This window comes from Danio rerio, chromosome 4 (assembly GCF_052040795.2).
Source record: "Danio rerio strain M-AB ecotype USA chromosome 4, GRCz13ab, whole genome shotgun sequence".
Taxonomy (NCBI): Eukaryota; Metazoa; Chordata; class Actinopteri; order Cypriniformes; family Danionidae; genus Danio; species Danio rerio.
Window position 1 is genome coordinate 36598792 of NC_141024.2, and position 22709 is coordinate 36621500.

At 34.7% G+C, this 22709-nt stretch overlaps 1 protein-coding gene and 1 long non-coding RNA gene across 4 annotated transcripts in view; both read right to left on the reverse strand.

The window, feature by feature from the left end:
* LOC108183940 (NLR family CARD domain-containing protein 3) overlaps positions 1 to 17723 on the reverse strand; it is a 32258-nt gene extending 14535 nt beyond the window's left edge. For all 3 annotated transcript variants that reach the window (XR_015481729.2, XM_088649675.1, NM_001444902.1), the window contains exons 1-8: positions 17682 to 17723; positions 9890 to 10168; positions 3240 to 5052; positions 2466 to 2639; positions 2183 to 2356; positions 1891 to 2064; positions 1588 to 1761; positions 1285 to 1458 (exon numbers count right to left, since the gene is read on the reverse strand). Coding sequence is in view for 2 of the 3 variants with exons in the window: in XM_088649675.1 (XP_088505801.1) it covers positions 1285 to 1458; positions 1588 to 1761; positions 1891 to 2064; positions 2183 to 2356; positions 2466 to 2639; positions 3240 to 5052; positions 9890 to 10148 (2942 nt within the window). In the remaining variant the exon portion in view is untranslated. The remainder of the gene's footprint in view (positions 1 to 1284; positions 1459 to 1587; positions 1762 to 1890; positions 2065 to 2182; positions 2357 to 2465; positions 2640 to 3239; positions 5053 to 9889; positions 10169 to 17681) is intronic.
* LOC148680292 (uncharacterized) overlaps positions 1 to 22709 on the reverse strand; it is a 790608-nt gene that overhangs the window by 102428 nt on the left and 665471 nt on the right. The window lies entirely within an intron of this gene.

Below are 22709 nucleotides of genomic sequence, written 5' to 3' on the forward strand. Positions count from 1 at the left end.
CATTTATTCTTGCGCTCCTGCATTTATTCTGGCGCTCCTACATTTATTCTGGCGCTCCTGCATTTATTCTGGCGCTCCTGCATTTATTCTGGCGCTCCTACATTTATTCTGGAGCTCCTAAATTTATTCTGGTGCTCCTACATTTATTCTGGCGCTCCTGCATTTATTCTGGCGCTACTGCATTTAAGCCCTGCATTAGACAAATACCATTTTTGTTTATTCCTGTTTTTATTTACTTATTCATTGTTCTGTTGTTTATTTTCAGTGTAAAATTATTACTTGTTGTATTACTTGTTATTACCTATTTTAAGCACAAGGAGGGAAATGGACTAGTGTTTGTTTTATTGTTATTTTGTGTTGTATTAGTATTAGGGTACTGAGCAGCTGTAAATAACAATGTAAAATGTGTAGTTCTCATGTGATTTTCTAAACTAGTAGTGTTCTGAAATTAATGAATGCTTAATAATCATAATAACCATGAAACTGTGATTATTTCTCAGACTATAATCCTAAAAACCAAAATCTATGATCGTCACATCTCTTATTGTGCTACTGTAAGTGTGTTCAGTGTGTGACAGAGCAATGTGTGCTTGTTGCTGCTGGACACTTGGCAACAGAAACAGCCAACCAGAAGCTGATCAGCGAGGCTCATGACAGTAAGGGGAAGCGTGCATCATGTAAACAGCAGTTAGTGAGAGAAAATACATATTCAGAGATTGAAAGTGTGTGAACTGGAGTGATCAGGAGATGTTAGATGACATGATTTGCTCCTTGTGTGCTTTCATTTGTACTTTTGTCTTTGTCTTCTTGAAACTAATGACCTACCACAAAGACATTTAATATACCTGACAGCATGAGGAGAGTTCATTTAGCTCACTACCATTATGATTGTGTTATGATTATTCTTACGCCTCACGTCTGCTGAAGCACTGCACACTTGAGCTCAGTATTATTAGATGCTGTGTCAAGTTAAAGAACCTCCACACACAGCACCAGTCATCTGAGTCAGCTCCAAAGCAGAAGAGCAAATATGCTAATAAGAGAGTTAAACAGGGGGTTAGGATGTACAGTTATTGAATCATCTGATAATCAATAATCTAGATTATTTGTTAACTACAGGTATGAGCAGTGTAAAACAGAATTACTGATAAACCATAATTCCTGTTATCTGGGGTTTAGTATCACCCAGGGTTAACATGTTTAAGCGTGAAAAACCCTAATATGAAATAATGTGGGCTATTATGAAATATTTTTGTAGTTATTGTAGAGTGGAGAATCATTTACCTCAGTGTCTCCAGTTTACAGTGTTGACTCTTCAGTCCATCAGAGAGAAGCTTCACTCCTGAATCCTGCAGGTCATTGTTACTCAGGTCCAGCTCTCTCAGCACACAGTTTGAGGATTGTAGAGCTGAGGACAAACTCTTACAGCACTGAACAGTGAGATTACACATGACCAATCTGAGAAATAAGAAAACAAATCAAATTTACATTGTATTTTTTGTCATTCACTTCATCTAAATAATGATTATATTTAATTAATAAAACATTAAATCAATCAATCAGTCAGTCAGGTGTTTGAACTCAGACCTCAGTGTCTCCAGTTTAAAGTCTGGATTCTTCAGTCCATCAGAGAGAAGCTTCACTCCTGAATCATGCAGGTCATTGTTACTCAGGTCCAGCTCTCTCAGCACACAGTTTGAGGATTGTAGAGCTGAAGACAAACTCTCACAGCACTGAACAGTGAGTTTACACATGACCAATCTGAGAAATAGTAAAACAAATCCAATTTATAGTGTATTTTTTGTCATTCACTTCATGTAAATAATAATTATAATCAATCAATCAGTCAGTCAGTCAATCAATCAATCAGCCAGGTGTTTGAATTCAGACCTCAGTGTTTCTAGTTTGCAGTTTGGACTCTTCAGTTCATCAGAGAGAAGCTTCACTCCTGAATCCTGCAGGTCATTGTTACTCAGGTCCAGCTCTCTCAGCACACAGTTTGAGGATTGTAGAGCTGAAGACAAACTCTCACAAGACCGAACAGTGAGTTTACACATGACAAATCTGAGAAATAAGAAAACAAATCTAATTTACAATGTAATTTTTAGTTATTTAGTTGATGTAAGTAATAATTATAATCAATCAATCAATCAATCAATCAATCAGATGTTTAAACTCAGACCTCAGTGTCTCCAGTTTACAGTGTTGACTCTTCAGTCCAACAGAGAGAAGCTTCACTCCTGAATCCTGCAGGTCATTGTTACTCAGGTTCAGCTCTCTCAGCACACAATTTGAGGATTGTAGAGCTGAAGACAAACTCTCACAGCACTGAACAGTGAGATTACACATGACCAACCTGAGAAAAAAATTATTAAAATTACAGTGTAATTTTTAGTAATTTATTTAATGCAATACATAATTATAATCAATCCATTCATCAATCAATCAGGTGTTTAAACTCAGACCTCAGTGTGTCCAGTTTACAGTGTTGACTCTTCAGTCCATCAGAGAGCTTCTTCACTCCTGAATCCTGCAGGTCATTGTTACTCAGGTCCAGCTCTCTCAGCACACAGTTTGAGGATTGTAGAGCTGAAGACAAACTCTCACAGCACTGAGTTGTAAGATTACAGCCCTGTAGGCTGTGAGGAAAAGCAGAAATAATGATTTTGTATTTATCTAGCAGGGGTAATCCAGAGCAGAAACAAAAACAATTGAATGGTGTGTTTTAGCTTGAGAAAAGATAAAAATCACTATATTGACTCTGTAAATACTGAATTTAAGGGAGAACCCAAGGCTTTAAAATAAACATAAAAACATGCTTTAGCTAACAATTCACAGTTTTGCTTATAGCCAATATTTTGCTTTCCCCTATGATTATCACTCATCATGGCACACCTGCTGCTGATAATGTGACAAAAAAGTGATTTGATTTGATTTCCAAGCTCATGTTAACAGATTAGAGCTGTCATCACACTATCTACATTTCAATGTGTTAACAGAAAGCAGAGATTATATTATTGTATTGGGTAAAAAATAAAGTATTGAAAAGAATGTCTGAAAATGGAGTAAACATAAGGAGAACAGATATTGTGTACAGCAGGAGATCAGTAATACATCTTTGATGTGAAAGCACAAATAGTCTGTGCTGTTTCTGCACTGCACACATTTGACTCATGGGTTGCAGATGTGTTGCAAATCGATGTGTGAAATGGGCATAAGTGAATACAGAAAACTCTTACAGTGCTCTTGTGGTGTTTTTGACCACTGGTATCAGTCTCATCAGTGCTTCATCAGATCTTCTGTATTTCTGCAGTTCAAACTTTTCTTGAGTCTCTTCTGACATCAGGAGCACAAACACCAGACCCGACCACTGAGCAGAGGACAGATCCTGTGATGTGAGATTTCCAGAGCTTAGACTCTTCTGGAGGTCCTCCACAAAGTCATCATTCAGTTCATTCAGACAGTGGAAGAGGTTGATGGTCCTCTCTGCTGATTTCTCCTCCTCTATTTTCTTTTTGATATAGTCAGTCGTGTCTTTGAGGTTCTCAGTTTTGAGCTTCAGTCCTGGCAGGAACTTCTTCAGGTTACTCTGATTAGACTCCAGAGAGAGACCCAGCAGGAACCGGAGGAAAAGGTCCAGGTGTCCATTCTTGCTTTGTAAAGTCTTCTCGACTGCATCCTTATGAAGTTTAAACAGGGTCTTTGTAGAGACTTTCCATGTCAGTTCCTTTTTCCAGGAATCAAGAAATGGGTTTGCTTTCTTGTCTTTGTAAGTGAAAAACACATAGAGAGCAGCAATGAACTCCTGAACGCTGAGATGAACAAAACTGTACACCTGTTCCCCTGAAATGGGGTTTTCCTCCTGAAACATTCGAGTACATAATCCAGAGAACACAGACCCTTCCTTGACATCCAGTCCACACTTTTCCAGATCCGTTTTGTAGAAAATCAGTTGTCCTTCCTGCAGCTGTTCAAAGGCCAGTTTCCCAAGCTTCAGAACAATGTCTTCAAAAGACCAGGCCTTGGCTTCAGGTTCAGAATCGTTGCTGTATTTTTCTTTCATCTGTTGCTTTTGAGACAGTAAGAAATTGATGTACATCCCTGTGAGAGTTGTGGGTGTTTTTTCATTGCTCTCTTGACCCAGCAGAGGCTTAAGAACAGTGAGAGAGATCCAGCAGAAGACGGGGATGTGGCACATGATATAGAGACTCCTGGATTTCTTGATGTGGCTGATGATGTTTCCAGCAACCTCAGCACTGCTGATTTTGATGAAGTACTGCTCCTTCTGTTCATCATTGAATCCTCGCACCTCAGTCACCTGATCAATGTAGTTTCGGGGTATTAGACTGGCTGCTGCTGGTCTGGATGTGATCCAGATGAAGGAAGAGGGCACAAGCTCTCTCTTTAAGAGATGCGTTACTATCTCACTCACTGTCATTTCCTTATCAACATCTGTAAATCCATCCTCCTTCTTAAAGTTCAATTGAAAGCGATATTCATCCAGTCCATCAAAGATGAACATGACCTTACCTTGTTTTTTAGGAAGAGAGCTCAGGCCTCCACTGCTAAAGAAGTACTTGTTAAGCAGACCTATGAGACTGTACTTTTCTTCTTTAATCAGATTAAGTCTACGGAACGGCAGTGGAAATATGAAGACTATTTCCTGATTGTCTTTTTCTTCAGCCCAGTCAAGGATAAATTTGTTGACAGAGACAGTCTTTCCTACTCCTGCAATCCCCAGTGTCAGGACTCTTCTCTTTTGTTCGGTTTCAGGCTGAACTTTAAACATGTCATTACACTTGAGTGGTTTATCCTTGGCTGTCTGTTGGTTGTGTTTTGATATCTGTATCACCTCATGGTCATTCTCTCTTCCTCCAGTCTCATTCTCCACCACATATAGATCAGTGAAAATATCATCCAGCTTCTTCTTACGACCTATCTGTGAATTACCAATCAATATCTGCTTATAGTCCTCCTTTAACTTCTCCTTTAGTTCAAGACTGGTGTTTGTGTAATCAACAGGAGGGGATTTACAGGTCTCTAAAGCTGCACCTTTACAAGAGAGAGGAAAAAAACAATTAAGTCAAACATGATTATGCCCTGTGCTTCCCTTCATGAAAAAAAGAACAATTACACACACTGTTTAACCCTTACTGTAGATTGTGCAGTAAATAACTGTAAAATAGCCAGTGTTTTGCTCTAATAAGAGGAAACAGTATTTTACTGTAAAAGGAGCAGGATTTGTATGAAATTTTGTAGTGCAAAAAATAAATTACAGTAATTTACTTTATGTACCCATTACAGATAGATACTGTGATAATAAATGGTAAATTACTGCTCAACCATTATTACCCCGTGTACTCTGATGCTTTATGTTGCTATATATATATATATATATATATATATATATATATATATATATATATATACTGTTCAGTTTTGGTATGTGTAAAGTCAGTATTGAGGAGAAAGTGAGACAATGCATTGATGATAAGCTAAATTTCTCTGCAGCCATCTCTGTTTTCTCTTTGGTTCCTTTTATGTTTTTAACATTGAGTATCAGGAGTCAACCAATGTCAATGTCACAGAGCTAATTAAAAGGTAAAGATATTGACGAGATGCATTTAAAGGCAAAAATATTCACACAGAGCAACCAAATTATCACAATAATTTTTATAACTTTGTTTACGTTTCTATAATTAATCTAATTTCCCTATTTTAGCCTTTAGTTAAGCTTTTAAATTGCACTTTAAGCTGAATATTAGTATTTTGCTAAATAACTAGTAAAAATTTGTTATTTAAAAAATATCTTAAACAGCACGTACATACATTTTTGCAGAGACTCAAATGAATTTGTTTGGAAAACTTCAAATAAAGTAGGTAAAAGTGGCATTAACAGTATAGTATAAAGACTTTCCTAAATAAATGTATTAATCAGGTTATTTTATTTATTTATTTATTTTTATTACTACAGATTTGGAACAACATGAGGATCAGATTATTTATTATTATTCTTTATTTATTTTTTTGCTTTGGATGAAGTTTGTATATTTTTATTGTTTTTATTCAATGATATGTGCATGATTGTGATACATGTAGGCAGTTCCTTTGAAAATATGCTATGTACCAGGGATGTCAAACTCCTGGAGGGCTGCAGCCCAGCATAATTTAGTTCCAGCCCTGCTTCAACACAGTACCTTTAGATTTAGTTTGATCATTTGTGTTTAATTAGTATAACTGCACTGTTACTCTGTAGATTGTGCAGTAAATAACTGTAAAATAGCCAGTGTTTTGCTGTAATAAAAGGAAACAGTATTTTACTGTAAAAGGAGTAGACTTTGTATGAAATTGTGTAGTGCAAAGAATAAATTCCAGTAATTTACTTTATGTACTCATTACAGATAGTAACTGACAATAAATAGCAAATTACTGTTCAACCATTACTGTCCCATCTTCTCTGATGGTTTATGTTGCTATTTATAGAGACGTGCATTTTAAAGGCAGAAAATAATGATTTAGGCATCACCACACACTCCCACAGGCTGTCTGTCTTGTTCTAAACACAAAGGTGTTAAAAAGAGTTTTCAGAAAATGCTGGCCCTTTAAGGGAGCCAGGTGTTTGATTTGTTTACTGCTGAGTGTGCTCTATTCTCTGTCCATCAATTCAGATATAGAGTCTGATATGTTTTAGGCTTTAAATAAGAATCTACAATGAGTAAGTAAAATGTGTTCAAATGTTTTTGAGGGTTTCTAAAATAAGGCTGTGTTTTAAGTTATATTGTTGTTATCTTGAACTGTGTACTTGAAAGCTACATTGTTAGCTAGTTAGCCTCTCCTCATATAACTTCTTACTTTACTTTTGTTTGAGTATATGTATTTATTTGATATTGCATACTGCCATAATGTACAGATGCTAACAGTTGTATGTATCTTTCTGGCAACTAAGCCAAAATTAAATTCCATCATCTCAGTAAGGTAACATGTGCACATCATCACAGGGAATCACAAAAATATGATTCACATCACCATCCACACACAAAAGCTCCACTGTCAGGTCCCGGGTTGTGAGTTTGTTGCTAAGTATTTTTCAGAGCTATGTTTCCACCTATGAATTTATATTAGAAACAATAAAAAAGTTTGTTGTCATGAGGTAATTATAACATTAAAAGATTGGATCCTTTGGTTTTTCGGTGTTGCCAACTTTATTTTTATTTTTTATAACCATTTTAAACTTTTTATTGAGATTTGAAAAGTATGCTTTAAAAGTATGCTATATACCAGGGGTGCTCAATCCTGTTCCTGGAGATCTCCCTTTCTGCAGATTTCAGTTGCTATCCATATCAAACACACCTAAACCAATTAATTAGGACCTGAACACCACTTGATAATTACAGGCCGGTGTGTTTGATATGGGTAAGAACTGAAATCTGCAGGAAGGTATATCTGCAGGAACAGGATTGAGCACCCCTGCTATATACCATGGGGGTCAAACTCCAAGTTCCTGGAGAACTGCAGCGCAGCAGAGTTTAGTTCCCGCCCTGCTTCAACATTACCTGTAGATTTCTAACAAGCCTTAATTAGTTTGATCAGGTGTGTTTTAGTTTGATCAGGTGTGTTTAATTAGAGTTACAGCTTAAAGTCCTGGTCACACTGCACTTTTCTCCCTATAGACTTCCATTAATACACATGTGAATACTGCAGACCTGGAATGATAGCTCACGAGACAAATTTCATAATTCGCAGCATTGGAAAGTTTAAGCTTGGAGAATGCTGACATGCGAAATCACATCATGTGATTGCTTGAGACCAATCAAAGATCAAAACATGACCTCTCTGGCTTGCTTTTTTTAATCTCTAATTATTTTGTTTAATTCCACTACTCGCTCTGTTTAATTCCACTTCGCAGTGCAGTATGACAGAATTTTGCATGCTCCAACGTTAGTGTGACCGCAGCGTTACTGTGCAGACCTGTAATATGTAAGACAATATTTATATCTGCTGGTTTCTTAATTTTGTTATACATTTTCTGTTATTTACTTGTTTGGTGCCAAAAACAATAAAATAGATTTTTCAGAAAAAATGTTATGCCTTCTATTTTTAAATAACAGCTAAGAATACTGATTAATTTTAGTAACACTACAATAACTATATATGACATACTATTAATGTGTATGCAGTATAATGCTGTGAGTTGTTACACTACAATACAGTTATTAACTATACACAGTTTCCAGTTAGTTACCACTGCTGCTCTATTACAGTAATTAACTGGCAACACTGTTGTCAGCTACTCACTGTATCGGTTCAGTTACAGTAAATAACTGGCAACACTGTTGCCAGCCACTCACTGTAATGGTTCAGTTACAGTAATTAACTGGCAACACTGTTGCCAGTTACTTACTGTAACCGAACTTTTACAGTGAGTAGCTGGCAACAGTGTTGCCAGTATTCTACTGTAAAAAAAACCCGGTAAGGTCTAACAGTGCATATAAACAAACTTAGATGAACGAAGACGAACATATAAATGTTGATAATGTGAAATTCAGGCACCCATTTACGTGCATTAGCATTATGATTGACCATCACTGTTGTCCATAGCATTGAAACAATAGCACTCATGAAGTCATTTGTTTCATCATTTAAATGACGTGACACCTGTATGGTAACTTAATTGAGCAGGGGTAGGTGATTTGACTTAAATCTTACATTGTGTTTATGTAAACAAAGGTGATTACTCAGAATAATGCAAGATGTTTCAAAAAATAATTCTCCAGAATTAAAGTTTGCCTATTGCAGTTTTTTGAATTACTTCATACTCTGCTGATCATTTGCTGTCTCAATGTTTCCTGACCTTTCAATTCATTTATTTTTATTTTTTTCCGACAGGAATGCAAACAAAGTTAACAAAAAGTGCAAACAAATATAGAGATAATTTATTTTCTTCATCATTCATTAACAACTTCATTATTATTTAAGAAGTGCACAGTGTGAGCCAGCTTTACAATGGGTTCTAGTTCCAGTAATGTTTATTTTACAACTGATCTTTGTTTTTGTTTTCCTTTGCTCAACTCTATATTCAATATTTGTTCATTCTATCTGTGCAAATGAGTAATAAATGATTGTTTTGATAGTTTTATCTTTGTGTGCTGCTGGTATGGAGGTCTTCTCTCTTTGTAAAGCATAAATTGTGTAAAAGGCTTGATAGAGATCTTGTAGTTGGATTATGATTCTGCTAATGCTCAATTATTTCAACAGCCTTGCAGACTGCTGATGACAGAAAATGAGGGAACACTACAGAAATCTAATTATTACATAAACTTTAATGAAAGTAGTATCCATTCATTTTCTTTTCGGCTTGGTCCCTTTATTAATCTGGGGTCGCCACAGCGGAATGAACCCCTAACTTATCCAGCACATGTTTTACGCAGCTGATGCCCTTGCAGCTGCAACCCGTCTCTGGGAAACATCCATACACACTCATTCACACTCATACACTACAGACAATTTACAGATACTGTGAGCTGGCTTTACAATGTGTTCCTGTTTCAGAAATGTTTGTTACAACTTATTCTAAGCTTCTTCATTCTTGTTTTACTTTGTTCATTAACATAGACATGTGTTGTGCTTCCCATTACACAAAATAATAATTTACATATAAATAAAGTAACAAATTCAGATGAACGAAGACAAATACATACATACATTAACTATATACAAAATAATAAATGTATTTAAATGGATTGCTTAGAACTGTTCAATAAATGTTATGACAATACATCTGACTCAAAAACCATTGCTAGGACAGGGTTTTAACATGAAAGATTTGAGCTGATAAAAATGTAAATCAAATGATCACATTTGTAAAGTTTGACAGGGAATTAAACAATACCTTGCTGCTGTTTTTTCTTCAACTCTTCAGCCAATTCATTCTGCTTGATTTTCCTCAGGGTGTCCACTGTGATCTTCACAGCTCTTTCTGATCCAAAACATGACACCAACTTATCCACTGTCTTTCGCCTGTCAGCATTCTCCAATTCAGCTGTTGAAATCTCTCTATGGTCAATCATTAAATACCACTGAAAGTCCTTTAGTTCATCGTCTTTCAGTTCATCCAGTGAGTTTTTGAGCAGCTGTTTAACATTCGCCATGGTGCTTCACCCATTCACAGCTACAGGACAAGAGCAACAACATCTTCATTAGTTTCACAATAAACATATGGACCTGAGAATTTATTTATTATTTAAAAAAAGAAATTAACCAGTGAGAAACCACATTTCAGAAAGCTAAATATTGAAAATTGATTGTCACTACTTTAAGTGGTTCTTACTAAACAGCAGGGCCGGATTAACCAATGGGCCTTATGGGCACAGGCCCAGGGGCCCATGCGCACTAGGGGGGAGAAAAAAAAGACAATTTCGTAGTGTCTTTTTTGGCTAATTGCAAATAGCGCATCTAGTTGGAATAAGCTATTCAGGGTTTATGCCCATCGATGCCTGATTAATAGAGAAAACATGAGTAAAGAGCTGTTGAACATTACCTTGTAAGGCGCACAGCATCATCTTTTGACGCGATTGATCATCAACTCGGTTCGAATCCACCATCTGCTGAACTCATGCTACTTTTTTTTTCTCCCCATTACATATCAGATTGGAAATATATTTATTTTTAACAGGAAGGAAACATTTTTTTAAAATAATGCAAATGTGATATAAAGTCACAAGTGTCTCGTGGGTATTTAATAATGTTTAGCCTTATTATAGGTGCCTCCCTCTCTGCAAAACACTATATTGCTCAGACAACTGTATTTCCTCTGAGCAAAAAAATCGCGATCACATATTAATATTATTATTATATTTAAACTGCCTTTTTTTCATTAACTAAACAGAATGCTGTAATTGGTCAAGCCCAGAAACGTCAGTTTTGTAACAACCCGCACTAAACTGAGCGGACTTTAGTCTAACGTTATATCTGTCATAGATCAAAAATGAGTGGACAAGTGGATTTAGCAAACGCGAGAGAAAGAGGAGAGGAGGTATCTTTATTGAGGCATTTTCCATACACACCATCTTTAAACAGACCCATGATCAGGAGAATGAGGGTACAGAAGAAGACGTTATGGTAACTTTAAATGATGAGTCGCTAGCATTAACCAGGCGGAGGAGGCTAACGGCAGCGCAGCGCGGACTGGATTAAACGTGTGAGAGACAGACAGAAAAGGAGAGAGAGAGGGAGAGAGAGAGTAAGAGAAAGGCCCAGAAGAGGAAAGAGACGGGAGAGAAGAGGTATAGTGAGTGTGATTTCGGATACTTTTAGGTTTATAATCAAGTCTTTATCACGAGAAGAGTAGAGAAAATACAGGGAGAGTAGGAGTGAGACAGTAAATCAGTGTTTGTATTATGAAAGACTCAGATTCATAGAACTCAGGTTCATAGAACTGGATTGGAGAGGCATTGTGTGTTATATGCCATGGCAATAATATGCTTTATAAGTTTTTATAAGTATATATATATATATATATATATATATATATATATATATATATATATATATATATATATATATATATATATATATATATATAGTTAGTATTGTTATTCAATGCTTTGAAAAATAAGTAAAATCTTTGTAGACTAAATACATATGTACTATTTATCATTTATTTAAATATGTGGGCAACAAATTATAGATTCATTTTATTTAAAAATTATTATATTATTCTTATTTTTTATATTCAACTATGGGGTGCGGCCAGGTAGGGGGCCTTACAAGACAATGTGCCCAGGGGCCCCTGAGTTCTTAATCCGGGGCTGCTAACCAGGAATAATGATGTTTGTCTACTTTTGTCTTGAGCAGAAGCTCTGTAACTCTATTATCTGTATCATCATACAAGAGTATTTAGATGTTCAACTGGTTAAACACAACCATTTTAGAAAACTAATAAAACCAGTTTTAGAAAAGACCATAACACTTTATAATAACTGCACACTATGAATCATTTACTAAGCATTAGCATCTAGTGAATTCATTATATGTTAAGCATTAACTCTACATTAATAAATGTTAGTAAGCAGTTTATAACTGCAGCTATAAATGCTCTATTTTTGACTCATAAGCACCTTTATAATGTGTTTAATAATTGTATTTTCATAATTTGTTAATGGTTTATTTTTCATTACTAAATTAAGTATCACATTATTTACAAACCATTTGTATTTAAAAGTAGTTGAGGGTTTTTAGGATCATTCAGAATGAGTTAGTAAATGATTAATAAACTATTGAAATCAATATTTCTATATCTTATTATTCAGGCATATACTAATAGTTAACTAATATGTTTATAAATGCTTTATTAACTAAACTTCATGCAGTTTTGTGACCTAATCTAAAGTGAGGACTATTTATGCTTTATAAATCACTTATAAATGACAAAAAAGGCTCAGAATCAAATGAACAATAATCTTTGTAATCTTTTCTAAAAAGTAAAATTACTGTAAAGTTTAAACGCTGCCAAATACAAGAATGTCAAAATACAACAAAAAACTGGATAAAACAACAACAATATAATAATTTAACAATATAATAAGATGCAATGTTTAAACTCTACACTGATTTTATTTTAGATAAGGTTGCAAAGATTTATTTTTCATTTCAAGTATAGTTTCATTTGTGTCTCTTTAGAAATGAATAATGTAATTGTTCCGGTTTAGAATTTAACTGAGCCTTTATTTGTCATTTATAAAGGATGTATAAAGCATGAATAGTCCTCACTTTAGATTAGGTCACAAAACTAGATGAAGTTGAATTAATAAAGCATTAATACATTAATATACATAGTAACCATTAATATATGCCTGAATAATAAGACATATACATGTTGATTTCAATAGTTTATTAATCATTTACTAACTCATTCTGAATGAGAAAATCAGAAACTGATTTGATGATGGGATAATTGTCAATGACGTATTCGATACTGAAACTTCTGCGCATGCTCCTCCCGAAATTTGTTTACAAACATCACTTAGAGTGGGACCAAACAGACTCTGAGCTGAGTAAATGTTAATCAGAGGATTTAGCTGTTTCTGAGAGTCAGATGTTCATTTGCACCTGTTGCTCGTCACTCTACCAGCTCAAAAACATGTCTGCCATCCTGAGCCTTATGGCAGAGTGATGAAGTTCTGTTCTGCCTCACTGTAGTGTTGCTGAAAGTACCAGAGATTGTTACTGTGTGAAACTTAGAGCTTACAGCTTATTGTAATCTTTTTGAAAGGCTTTATCATTGTTATTGTGATCCTTCTCTCTATGTGGAAAGCTGTGGGGATTTGTCACAAATCCCGACTGAACCCAATAGCAAGTGAACAGGGAGTTTATTAATTCTCAAGAGCCTGAAACAGTAGCAGGACATTAATAGTTTGTGAAACTGAAATAGCTGTCAACAAGTGGATGCAAGGAAAGTCCAATACAGAGAAGAAATTCAGCTTCAGGAAGCGAACTCGTCACTAACAGAACTCAGCGAGGACAGCCTGACAAGACACAAACGCGAACAACAGCAAACTGACAATGTGAAACAGAAGCACCGACTAGATATAAGCATAGTGTAATGCAAATCAGCTGTACCATACTGATGAGTCAGCGGAGTAGTGCTAAGCAATGAGGAATCACCAGTGACAACAATACCAAGTGACCGCACAGACGCTAAAGACAAACACAGAACATCAGCCTACCACATACCCCCCCACACACACACACATACACACACAACTAAGAAAGAACACACAGACCCACAACGTGCGTTACTAAGATTGTACCTACACTGTAAAAAATTGCTGTTAAAAAACGGTCAGATTCTACGGTAAAATAATGTTTTTTCACTAAAACAGTAATATTCTGTTAAAAACAGTGCTTTCTGGGTAACATTTTGTTTTCGAGAAAGTAACCAACTGCAGAAAACTGTGAGCTAACAGAGTTCAGATTCGATGTTTTGAAGTCTGTGTTTGAAATCATGCTTTGTGTCCTTGTTCACTATTTCATACACTAGTTAACTAATATAGTTTACCTGACAGAGTTAATGAACACTAATGAGTGAATTCAGACACTGATGAACACCTGCTGTTAATAATTACAATCACTGAAGAAAATAAACAAGAAACACAAACAGTGTCAAATAAAATAAAATAAAATAAAACAGCTTCAGTCTCAGCAGAGGATCATTAAACAACTCCACAAACAACAGCAGACACACTTATTACTGACTGATTTGACTTCCATACTATTCTCATTGAGATCCAACAGAAATTAAGGTGTTTTTTGTGTCACCGTAATGGAGTGAGGGGCTGGTTTAGTTGGGCTCTTCACCCTTGAACTTATTAACTCAGACTCTCCAATTACTATAACAAAGAGTTAACAAAATACTTGTATTATAGCAATAAAGTTCGAATGTCAATAAATAGAGAAATCTATTTGTCTGAAAATAGTTCTGATAAATGTTTTGTTATAAATCTGGAAGAAGGGCCTCATGCAATAGATTTTATGCTTAGTTGCAGGTATCAACTTAATTAATGAGAAGTGGAAACAGAAAAGATACCTCTGTAATTACTTAACAGTTAAAAAATAACATACAAAAACAGTTCAGTTATGACAAATACACACTCAGACCTCATGAATCTGACCTTGTATCTCAACAATGGTAACATCTCAAATGTTTCATGCTACAATGCATGCTGGGAGTGGCACGGTACAAATATCCTAGCATGCATTGCGGTATAAATAAATGTTGTATAATGGTCTAACAGTTTTCTTTATTTGTGTTTGATTCTGCTTTTGTTTATGTTTAGACTTTCAGTTGCCTGTTTGTGAGTTAAACTGTTAATTTTGTTAAATTTGTTTTCACCATTATTGAGGTTCATATGCTGATTATTGATGTCTCTTTGAGTGCGATTTACACCATAGAGCAGTGTTATTGTCCAAGATATTCGTAAAAACTTCCAGAAATCATTGACATATATAGACATATAATGTAAAACAATAGATTTAACATTGAATAGGAGCAGTAAATTTTATTATACTAAATGAGAACAGACTCTGCCATTTAATAGCAACATGAACATCACCAGATCTTATTTTGGTTTTTGGCCGGCTTGCAACAACAAAGGAGCTTTTTAAACAAAGTTCTTAACAATTGCAGCAGCCAAGGTATATAAATGTTAAAAATGACAGGGCTAAGAGCCCAACTAAAGCAAACTCTGTTCTCCATGATGGTGACGTAAAACTTTAACTTTTTCTCAAGAAGAACTTTAGTAAATGTTATACAAAAATACATGTATTAAGTAATAAGTGAAGCTGCTGATGATGTTTGTAGAGTTGTTTAATCTTCCGCTGATCATTTAAATGATTTAATCATTTGTTGTTCTTCAGGTTATTTCATTATAAAGCTGTGACTAAAGTTTTGTATGTTCTGTTCTTGTTTTTTCCCTTCAGTATTTCTTCATTTGTTCATTGTTAATCCTTAATTATCATTTAATTAGTCATTTAATTAATTAATTTACTTCAGCTTTGCTACATGTTTCTTGAACACTCAGTAGTGTGGACACTTCAATAAAAACTGAAGTATTTGCTCTGGGGTTTAAAGGGTTAAAGGTGTGAGAGTTAAAAACACAGTGTAAAAATGTATTTTAACAGTAATATACTGTTAATTTACACTACGGAAATAGACTGTAAAAAAACAGTAGATTGCTGGCAACCACAGCTGCCAGTAGATTACTGTTAAATCAAGGAAAAAACAGTATTTTACTGTAAAACCTGAAGCTAATTTCTTCTGTCTGTCACCGTTGTGGAGGAGAGTAGAGCCAGTGTATGAGTTAAAGATGAACAATGAACTGCTGATGTTATTCTGCATGTTTCTTTATTTAAAGATAGCGGCTGTTTAGTTGCTGATGCAGTCAGAATCTCTCTGGTTATTCCAGATTTACATGTATGTGTGCTGTTGTGAAAAATAAGACATTAGAGTTAAACCAAACTTTTCTAATTAACTAAAATAAGTTATTATTATAAGTATACTTCTAAGCATATATAGCGCAATACTTCATAAACTCATTCAGCAGTTGACCAAGTTGAGGCAGTTGCTTTCAGTGAGCAAAATGAGTTCACTTGAGTATTGTGTAAATCAATGTAGTCCATGTATTTTTACAGCAACATACTGTAAAATAACAGTACATTGCTGGCAACTGCAGCTGCCAGTATTTTACTGTTTTTTAACGGGGCAATTTTTAACAGTGTAGTACAGTATTACCAAACTTGGAAAAGTGATATTATATTTCTGCATTACAGCAAAAATCTAATATATTACATTAATTGCTTTACTTTTGAAATGTGTTAGTCTCAACAGTAATATTAAAGCAGAGCAAAAGCTTCTACTGCTGATAGATAGATAGATAGATAGATAGATAGATAGATAGATAGATAGATAGATAGATAGATAGATAGATAGATAGATAGATAGATAGATAGATAGATAGATAGATAGATAGATAGATAGATAGATTTCAAACCTTTCTCGGGACAATAACCTGCTCTAGAAACTATAAACCACCTCAATCCAGCAAAACTTCTTGTCCTGCCCAAAACTGACTACACATCATATCTTCATGATCAAACAGTCTTTGGTGAGTTTCCTCTGGGTGCTCCAGTTTCCACCACAGCCCAAACACATGCGCTATAGAGAAATTGAGTAAGCTAAATTGCCTGTAGTGTATGAGTGTGAATGTAAGAGTGTATGGGTTTCCCAGTACTGGGTTGCAGCTAGAAGGGCATCCGCTGCGTAAAACATATGCTGGATAAGTTGGTGGTTTATTCCGTGGTAGCAACCCCTGATTAATAAAGGAACTAAGCCAGAAATAAAATAAATGAATAAATGTACTTTTGAGAATGATTTTCCTTACTTTAGAATCTGTTGCTAGAATTTGTTACTTTGTTTTCTGCTTTAATTTTGAGAAATGTCATGATCTCTGAAATGTACAGGTTTAATAATATTTAGACAAATAAAAGTGTATAAATAATGCAAAACAGGTGACAGTTGTAGCCACAGCAGTTGTTTATCATCTGCATCAGTTAAAGCAGAAACACTTCAGGCAAACAAATGGAACCGGTCTCACTGCTGAAACTCTTCAGGGTTTTCAGCTCATGTATCTACACATAAGATTGTGTGACTCCACTGTAAATAAACTAAATGCATTCATGAATACTGATATTGCAGTGCCAGTTTTCTGCATTCTGTAGCTTCTGTAAGGGCGCACTCACACTATGCTATCTGTACTGTGCCAGGGCTGTTTCCCTGTACGTTTGAGAAGTTTCAATGCTCTGAATCACGTTAAAGTGGCTGATTTGTTCGGCGAATTATATGATTGTGTGTCACTGCATATCAAACAATTAAAATTATATAACTAAAGAAATGTCTACTGTGCTAATCGAGAGGACAGTGGACACATATTTAAGTATCAGAATGAGAAGGTTTTTGCTTTCTGTGATCCTTTTCCAGAAACACACTCTACATTAAAAGGTGTAAATGAAATCATTAGAATGTCTTTAGCTCAGCAGTAAAGTCTCAGTAAACACAAAGAGATGATCCACGGATAATCAGACGACACTCATAGATGGTATAAAGTACAGAAAGAAAAAACTCTCACCTCAAACAATGCCTGCAGATCTGTCTGTTCCTCCGCTGAACTGTTCAGCTGAACAACAGATCTGAAAATTCTTTCACCTCTGGAAAACACAACAAACCTGTTTGAGACATGAGGAAATAACCAGTCAGACACAGACAGACAAGTAGATAAGAATAGAAGATAGAAATGGAGGCTTTCCTCAGCTGGTAATAGCAGTGTTGCGAGTACAAAAGTAAAGCAGTCACTATATACAGGTCACTTTTCCAAATGTGCTATATATTGTACTTGTTATAATCTCAGTAACACAAGTTACAATTAATGAATTTTAGCCCCAGTAAGTTGTGTGTTTTATATTGTCCCTGATGGGAAGTGTGTAGAGTTTAAAAGAGTAATAGTAGCACAACAACAATAATGAAGCTGTTCAATAAGCTTTATGTTGCATAAGTTTCAGACAGTGTTGTTTGCTGTGTGTGGGCCTGAAGAATGTGGGGGATGTGGGCCTTATCTGGGCCAGATGTAATTTGCTATCTGGGTTGGATTTTAAAATGACTCCAGGATAATGAATAGTGTTTTAATATGTGAAAATTTTATCTGACAAATAAACATGTAAATGTTCCTATGCATGACTAGTAATTTTTCCTTTAGATTTATTTTTTTCACTCCTGTACAGAGGGTTATCATATAGAAACACTACATACTCTACCTATAACTGCTTTGCAGATCAGCATGCTCCCAAAGGCTTTTTTCTGGCCAGAACCCTTCCAGCAAAGTTGCTGGGCCAGTAGGGTTGTCAGCATTTGGACCAGGATCTGTCTTGTAATGGTGCTTGGACTTGTACCCCCAACTGTTAACAGGTACTTTGTCTAAATTAAAATAAAGAAAGAGACTTACTTTTTTTTTTTTTGATTCGATAAAATTTCTTAATTTTGCCCTGTTTTTTTTATTTTTTTATTTATGCAGTGGTTCTCAATCACAGGGCGAAACGGGTAACTGGATGCATATGGCCCTGGCATGTAGGTGCTTGATTGGCTGCCCTTTAAGATTTTAGAATAAGTAAAAATATATATATTAAATGTATAACTGTGTGCTCTTGAGCTGCCTGTATTGTTGTGCAATATTCTGATATTTTTATCAGAATATAAAATATAAAAAATAGAATATATTATATTTTATTTGTTATTTTATTAAGCTTTAGGAATTAGACGCCCATATGTCTGTAATTACGCCTTCTCATTGGCACAGCAAAGACATCCCTATGTCACTCTAAACATGTAAATTGTATGAATCTGTTTACAATTTTAAGAGAAAAGTAGGAAAAACAATATGACAACAATGTCTGTGTTAATTTTAAATTATATATATATATATATATATATATATATATATATATATATATATATATATATATATATATATATATATATATGTGTGTGTGTGTGTGTGTGTGTCTGTGTGTGTCTGTGTGTGTGTGTGTGTGTGTGTGTGTATATGCATGGATTTTTTAGAAATTTAAGACCATAAAAAACTCTTTAAAATAGGTCTCGAATTTTTCATAATAGTGTGGCTGATATTTTCCAGAATTACAAAAAAATTGTATAATCCTTTCTTTGTGTGCTCTTTCATGTGACAGATGAAAACAAGTTTGACAGTGTATAAGACTATATCTTGCATAAAATGCAAGTGAGAAAGAGAAGGAAATGGTTAAATGCATCTTGAATTGTATACTTTTCTATATTTACAAGATTTGTTAATGAATTCATGATAGAGATTTATGAGGCGGTTCCTTCCATCATACTTTACGCCTGCACAAGGCATGATAGATCAGGCTTAATGAAAGACATAAATGACACATCACACATGTTATTTCTGGGGTTTTTCATGCAGACCAAGTTATCATTTCTCAAATAATGCATCTGAAAAGTGCTTATAATAACTAATATTCTACTGCAAGCTCTCAGTGGTGCAACGTTGATATGGCTTATATTTTAGAATCTATTTCGAAAACGAATGAATGAATGAATCTGTAGTATCTAGTACCCAATTTAGACACAGAAACATGGTTGAGAATCAATGGCTTAGTCAATACTGACAGGTCTTTTTTATATTCCAGATATTTAAAAATAATAATATTAATAAAAACTATTTACCACTGCACTGTAGCAGGCCTCCTCCCTCAGCTTGTTCTCTAAACTTTCAAGGTCCTGTAGGTTTTCTAGTGGCAAATTTACACCCTCTGACAAATTTGCTGAGGTGCTTTGGTTTGTCAGTGCGAGAAGCAGTTGCTTGATGACAGCAACCTCTTCTTTTAGATGTTCCAGTTGTCTTATTATGTGACGCTCTGTTGCTGTTGAGAGAGAGAGAGAGAGAGAGAGATGCAAACAAGGGGACAATGAAATGTAAAGAATTTGTAAACTTAAAAAAAGAAAGAATAACATTAGCTACTGTTTACTATCATTCTACATAATTTACATATTTTAACTTTCAATATCCATGATAATAAATAATTATGTTAATACTTAAATAACTAAAATATTGCTTATGTGTAATTGTCTGTCGTGCCAGTGGTGCCGGCCGGGGTAATGGTCCTGGTCGGGCTGGTGATGTCAGCTGAGAGGGTGGAGAGGGAGGAGAGGGTGGTACAGGTAGAGCGCGTTTGCGTCTTTTAGTTATGTCCTCTTAATCTGAAGACTGGCAAGGATTTGGGTATGGTGAATTTGGTCTGATGCAAATAAAAAGAAATAAAAAGTTACAAGCTAATTTTCACTATAATAAAATATCAAATTTATGTATGTTTTTAATTGTAGTGTAAGGACATTGTTGAAAATAAATTCACTTAATGCGGAATAGTCATTCTAAAGGTAAAAAGGAATACTATAAATAGAATTAAAACTAAGTATATTATTAACTTTGAATAGTTAATAAATAAAACGGAATGCATAAATGATTCCTTCCTTATATCACCGCTGAGTCTGGCTGGTTGAAATTAAATGCCCATGTGCATATATCACATTAAAATAACATAATCACATCATGTGCTGAGGAGGACTGATTAATGTGCTCTCTCACTAAGTTTTTAATTATAAAAAAAAAATCTGGTTTTGTAAAATGAAAAACAACATTCTTACTTTGAATATTACACACTTTTTTTCTTCTGGAAAAAGTCTTATTTGTTTTAATTTTGGCTAAAATAAAAGCAGTTTTTAAAAAAACAACATTTTAAGGTCAATATTAATAATTAGGGTTGGAGCTAAAATCTGCAGGACACCGGACCTCCAGGAACAAGTTTGGTGATCCCTGGTCTAGAACAAATCACTGTTATACATAGACTTGTCTAATTAACATAGTTAAGGCTTTATATGTACTTTTAGCTAATTATTTAAAAACAATTTCAAATTTAAAAGTAATCAGTTATTATAAATGAGTTATTAAAACTGTTACATTTAAATTTTTTTGAAAACATCTTTCTTCCGTTAAACATAAATTAGGGGGTGGGGGTATCTGTCTGTCTATCTGTTTTATCTGTGCAGGCTCATAATCAATGAAAAGATACTCACTTTCTTTTGCGATGTACTTTTCCCACATTGCTGTCATTTTCAGAAGAAAGGCAAGTAGTTTTTCAGCTTTTTTTGCCTTTTGTCTGGCTTTCTCATAATCTGCTATAAAACATGAAATAAGCAGAATCAGGACACTGAGTTATGATGAACATTTGGGATTGGTGATTGAGTGTGAATGATGGCTTTAGTGTCGCTGAATGGGAAATGACAGGAGAGGATGATTAGAATAACTTGGGCTATTGGGAGTATGCAGAGCTTGTCACTGATTCAAGCTTATAGCTGGATGGATGGAGGCAGGTAAATAACCAGGTGGCTAACCAGACCTTGGGTCCATTCTTTGTATGTGGATTACTCATCTAGCTGGATTTGGTTATTGATGATTTAGCACAATCAATCAAACTTTAAAATTTATTTGAGATTTGTTGTCATTGCAACATGTCTGGTAGCTCAAACCTGTTCAGGAAGCAGCACCTTATTTCATATAAACAGGATTAGATCAGCTCATTTCAAGCATACAGAAAATGCAGTTTGTAACAGCTGATATTTTCTTACAATAGTAAAATAGGTTATATATACTGTATTCGTTTGGGGAAAACAAGAAAACAGTAAAAACATATTTTATAAAAATAAAAATCAAATTAGTAACTAATAATATTATTATTTGAATCAGACTGTTATGTTATCTACACAAAAATAAGGGTGCAAAAACCGTGATGGTGGTGATCCTCCTCAAGGGCTTTAAGGAGAACATGTATGGTCTAATTTTAAGATACCAATATGGACTTTTTAGATACAAACACATACTTTTAAAAGGTGCGGACCCAGTTTCAGTACAGTTTCTGTATGATATGACTAATAATGCCATGACTAATATTCTTGTTTCTTTTAAAAGAAAAAATATAGCAGTCCTGCACATGTTTTTACAGCTATAATATTTTGATGCTTCACAAAAGTAGGATACATCTTTTTGATATCAAAATGCTATTTAGTTATATCACCGGATTAAGAAACTACTATCATAAAATCCACTCTAAAAGTAAAGCTAAATAAATTGCTAATTACTCTTGACACCTGAAAGTGTAAAGCCTGCAGCCTACAACAGATGTTAAAAGTTATTGCGTATTATTTAACATGTATATGTACTGACAATTTTATCCCATTTTTGCATACATTTTATTTATTTATTTCATTTTTGCATACATGCATAATTAAATTTTAATCTGATGATGTCATTACGCTGCTGTGCCGTCGGCCAATTGGTGCTTTGCGGATCATGATTTTGAAGAACGATAGATGTGTGTCACAATAATCACAAGCAATCTCTCGAATTATTAAATCATTTCATTTAATCTGATTCGCGAGCTTTTTTTAAGAGGAAATCCTGTTTTAGTTCAAGTCGTTTTTTTAATGCAGGCTACAGTTTGATTTTCAGATAGGCTTGAGGCAAACAAGCTTGCAGGCTGCACTGAAGAGAATTAGAAGTAAGTAGGCCTAA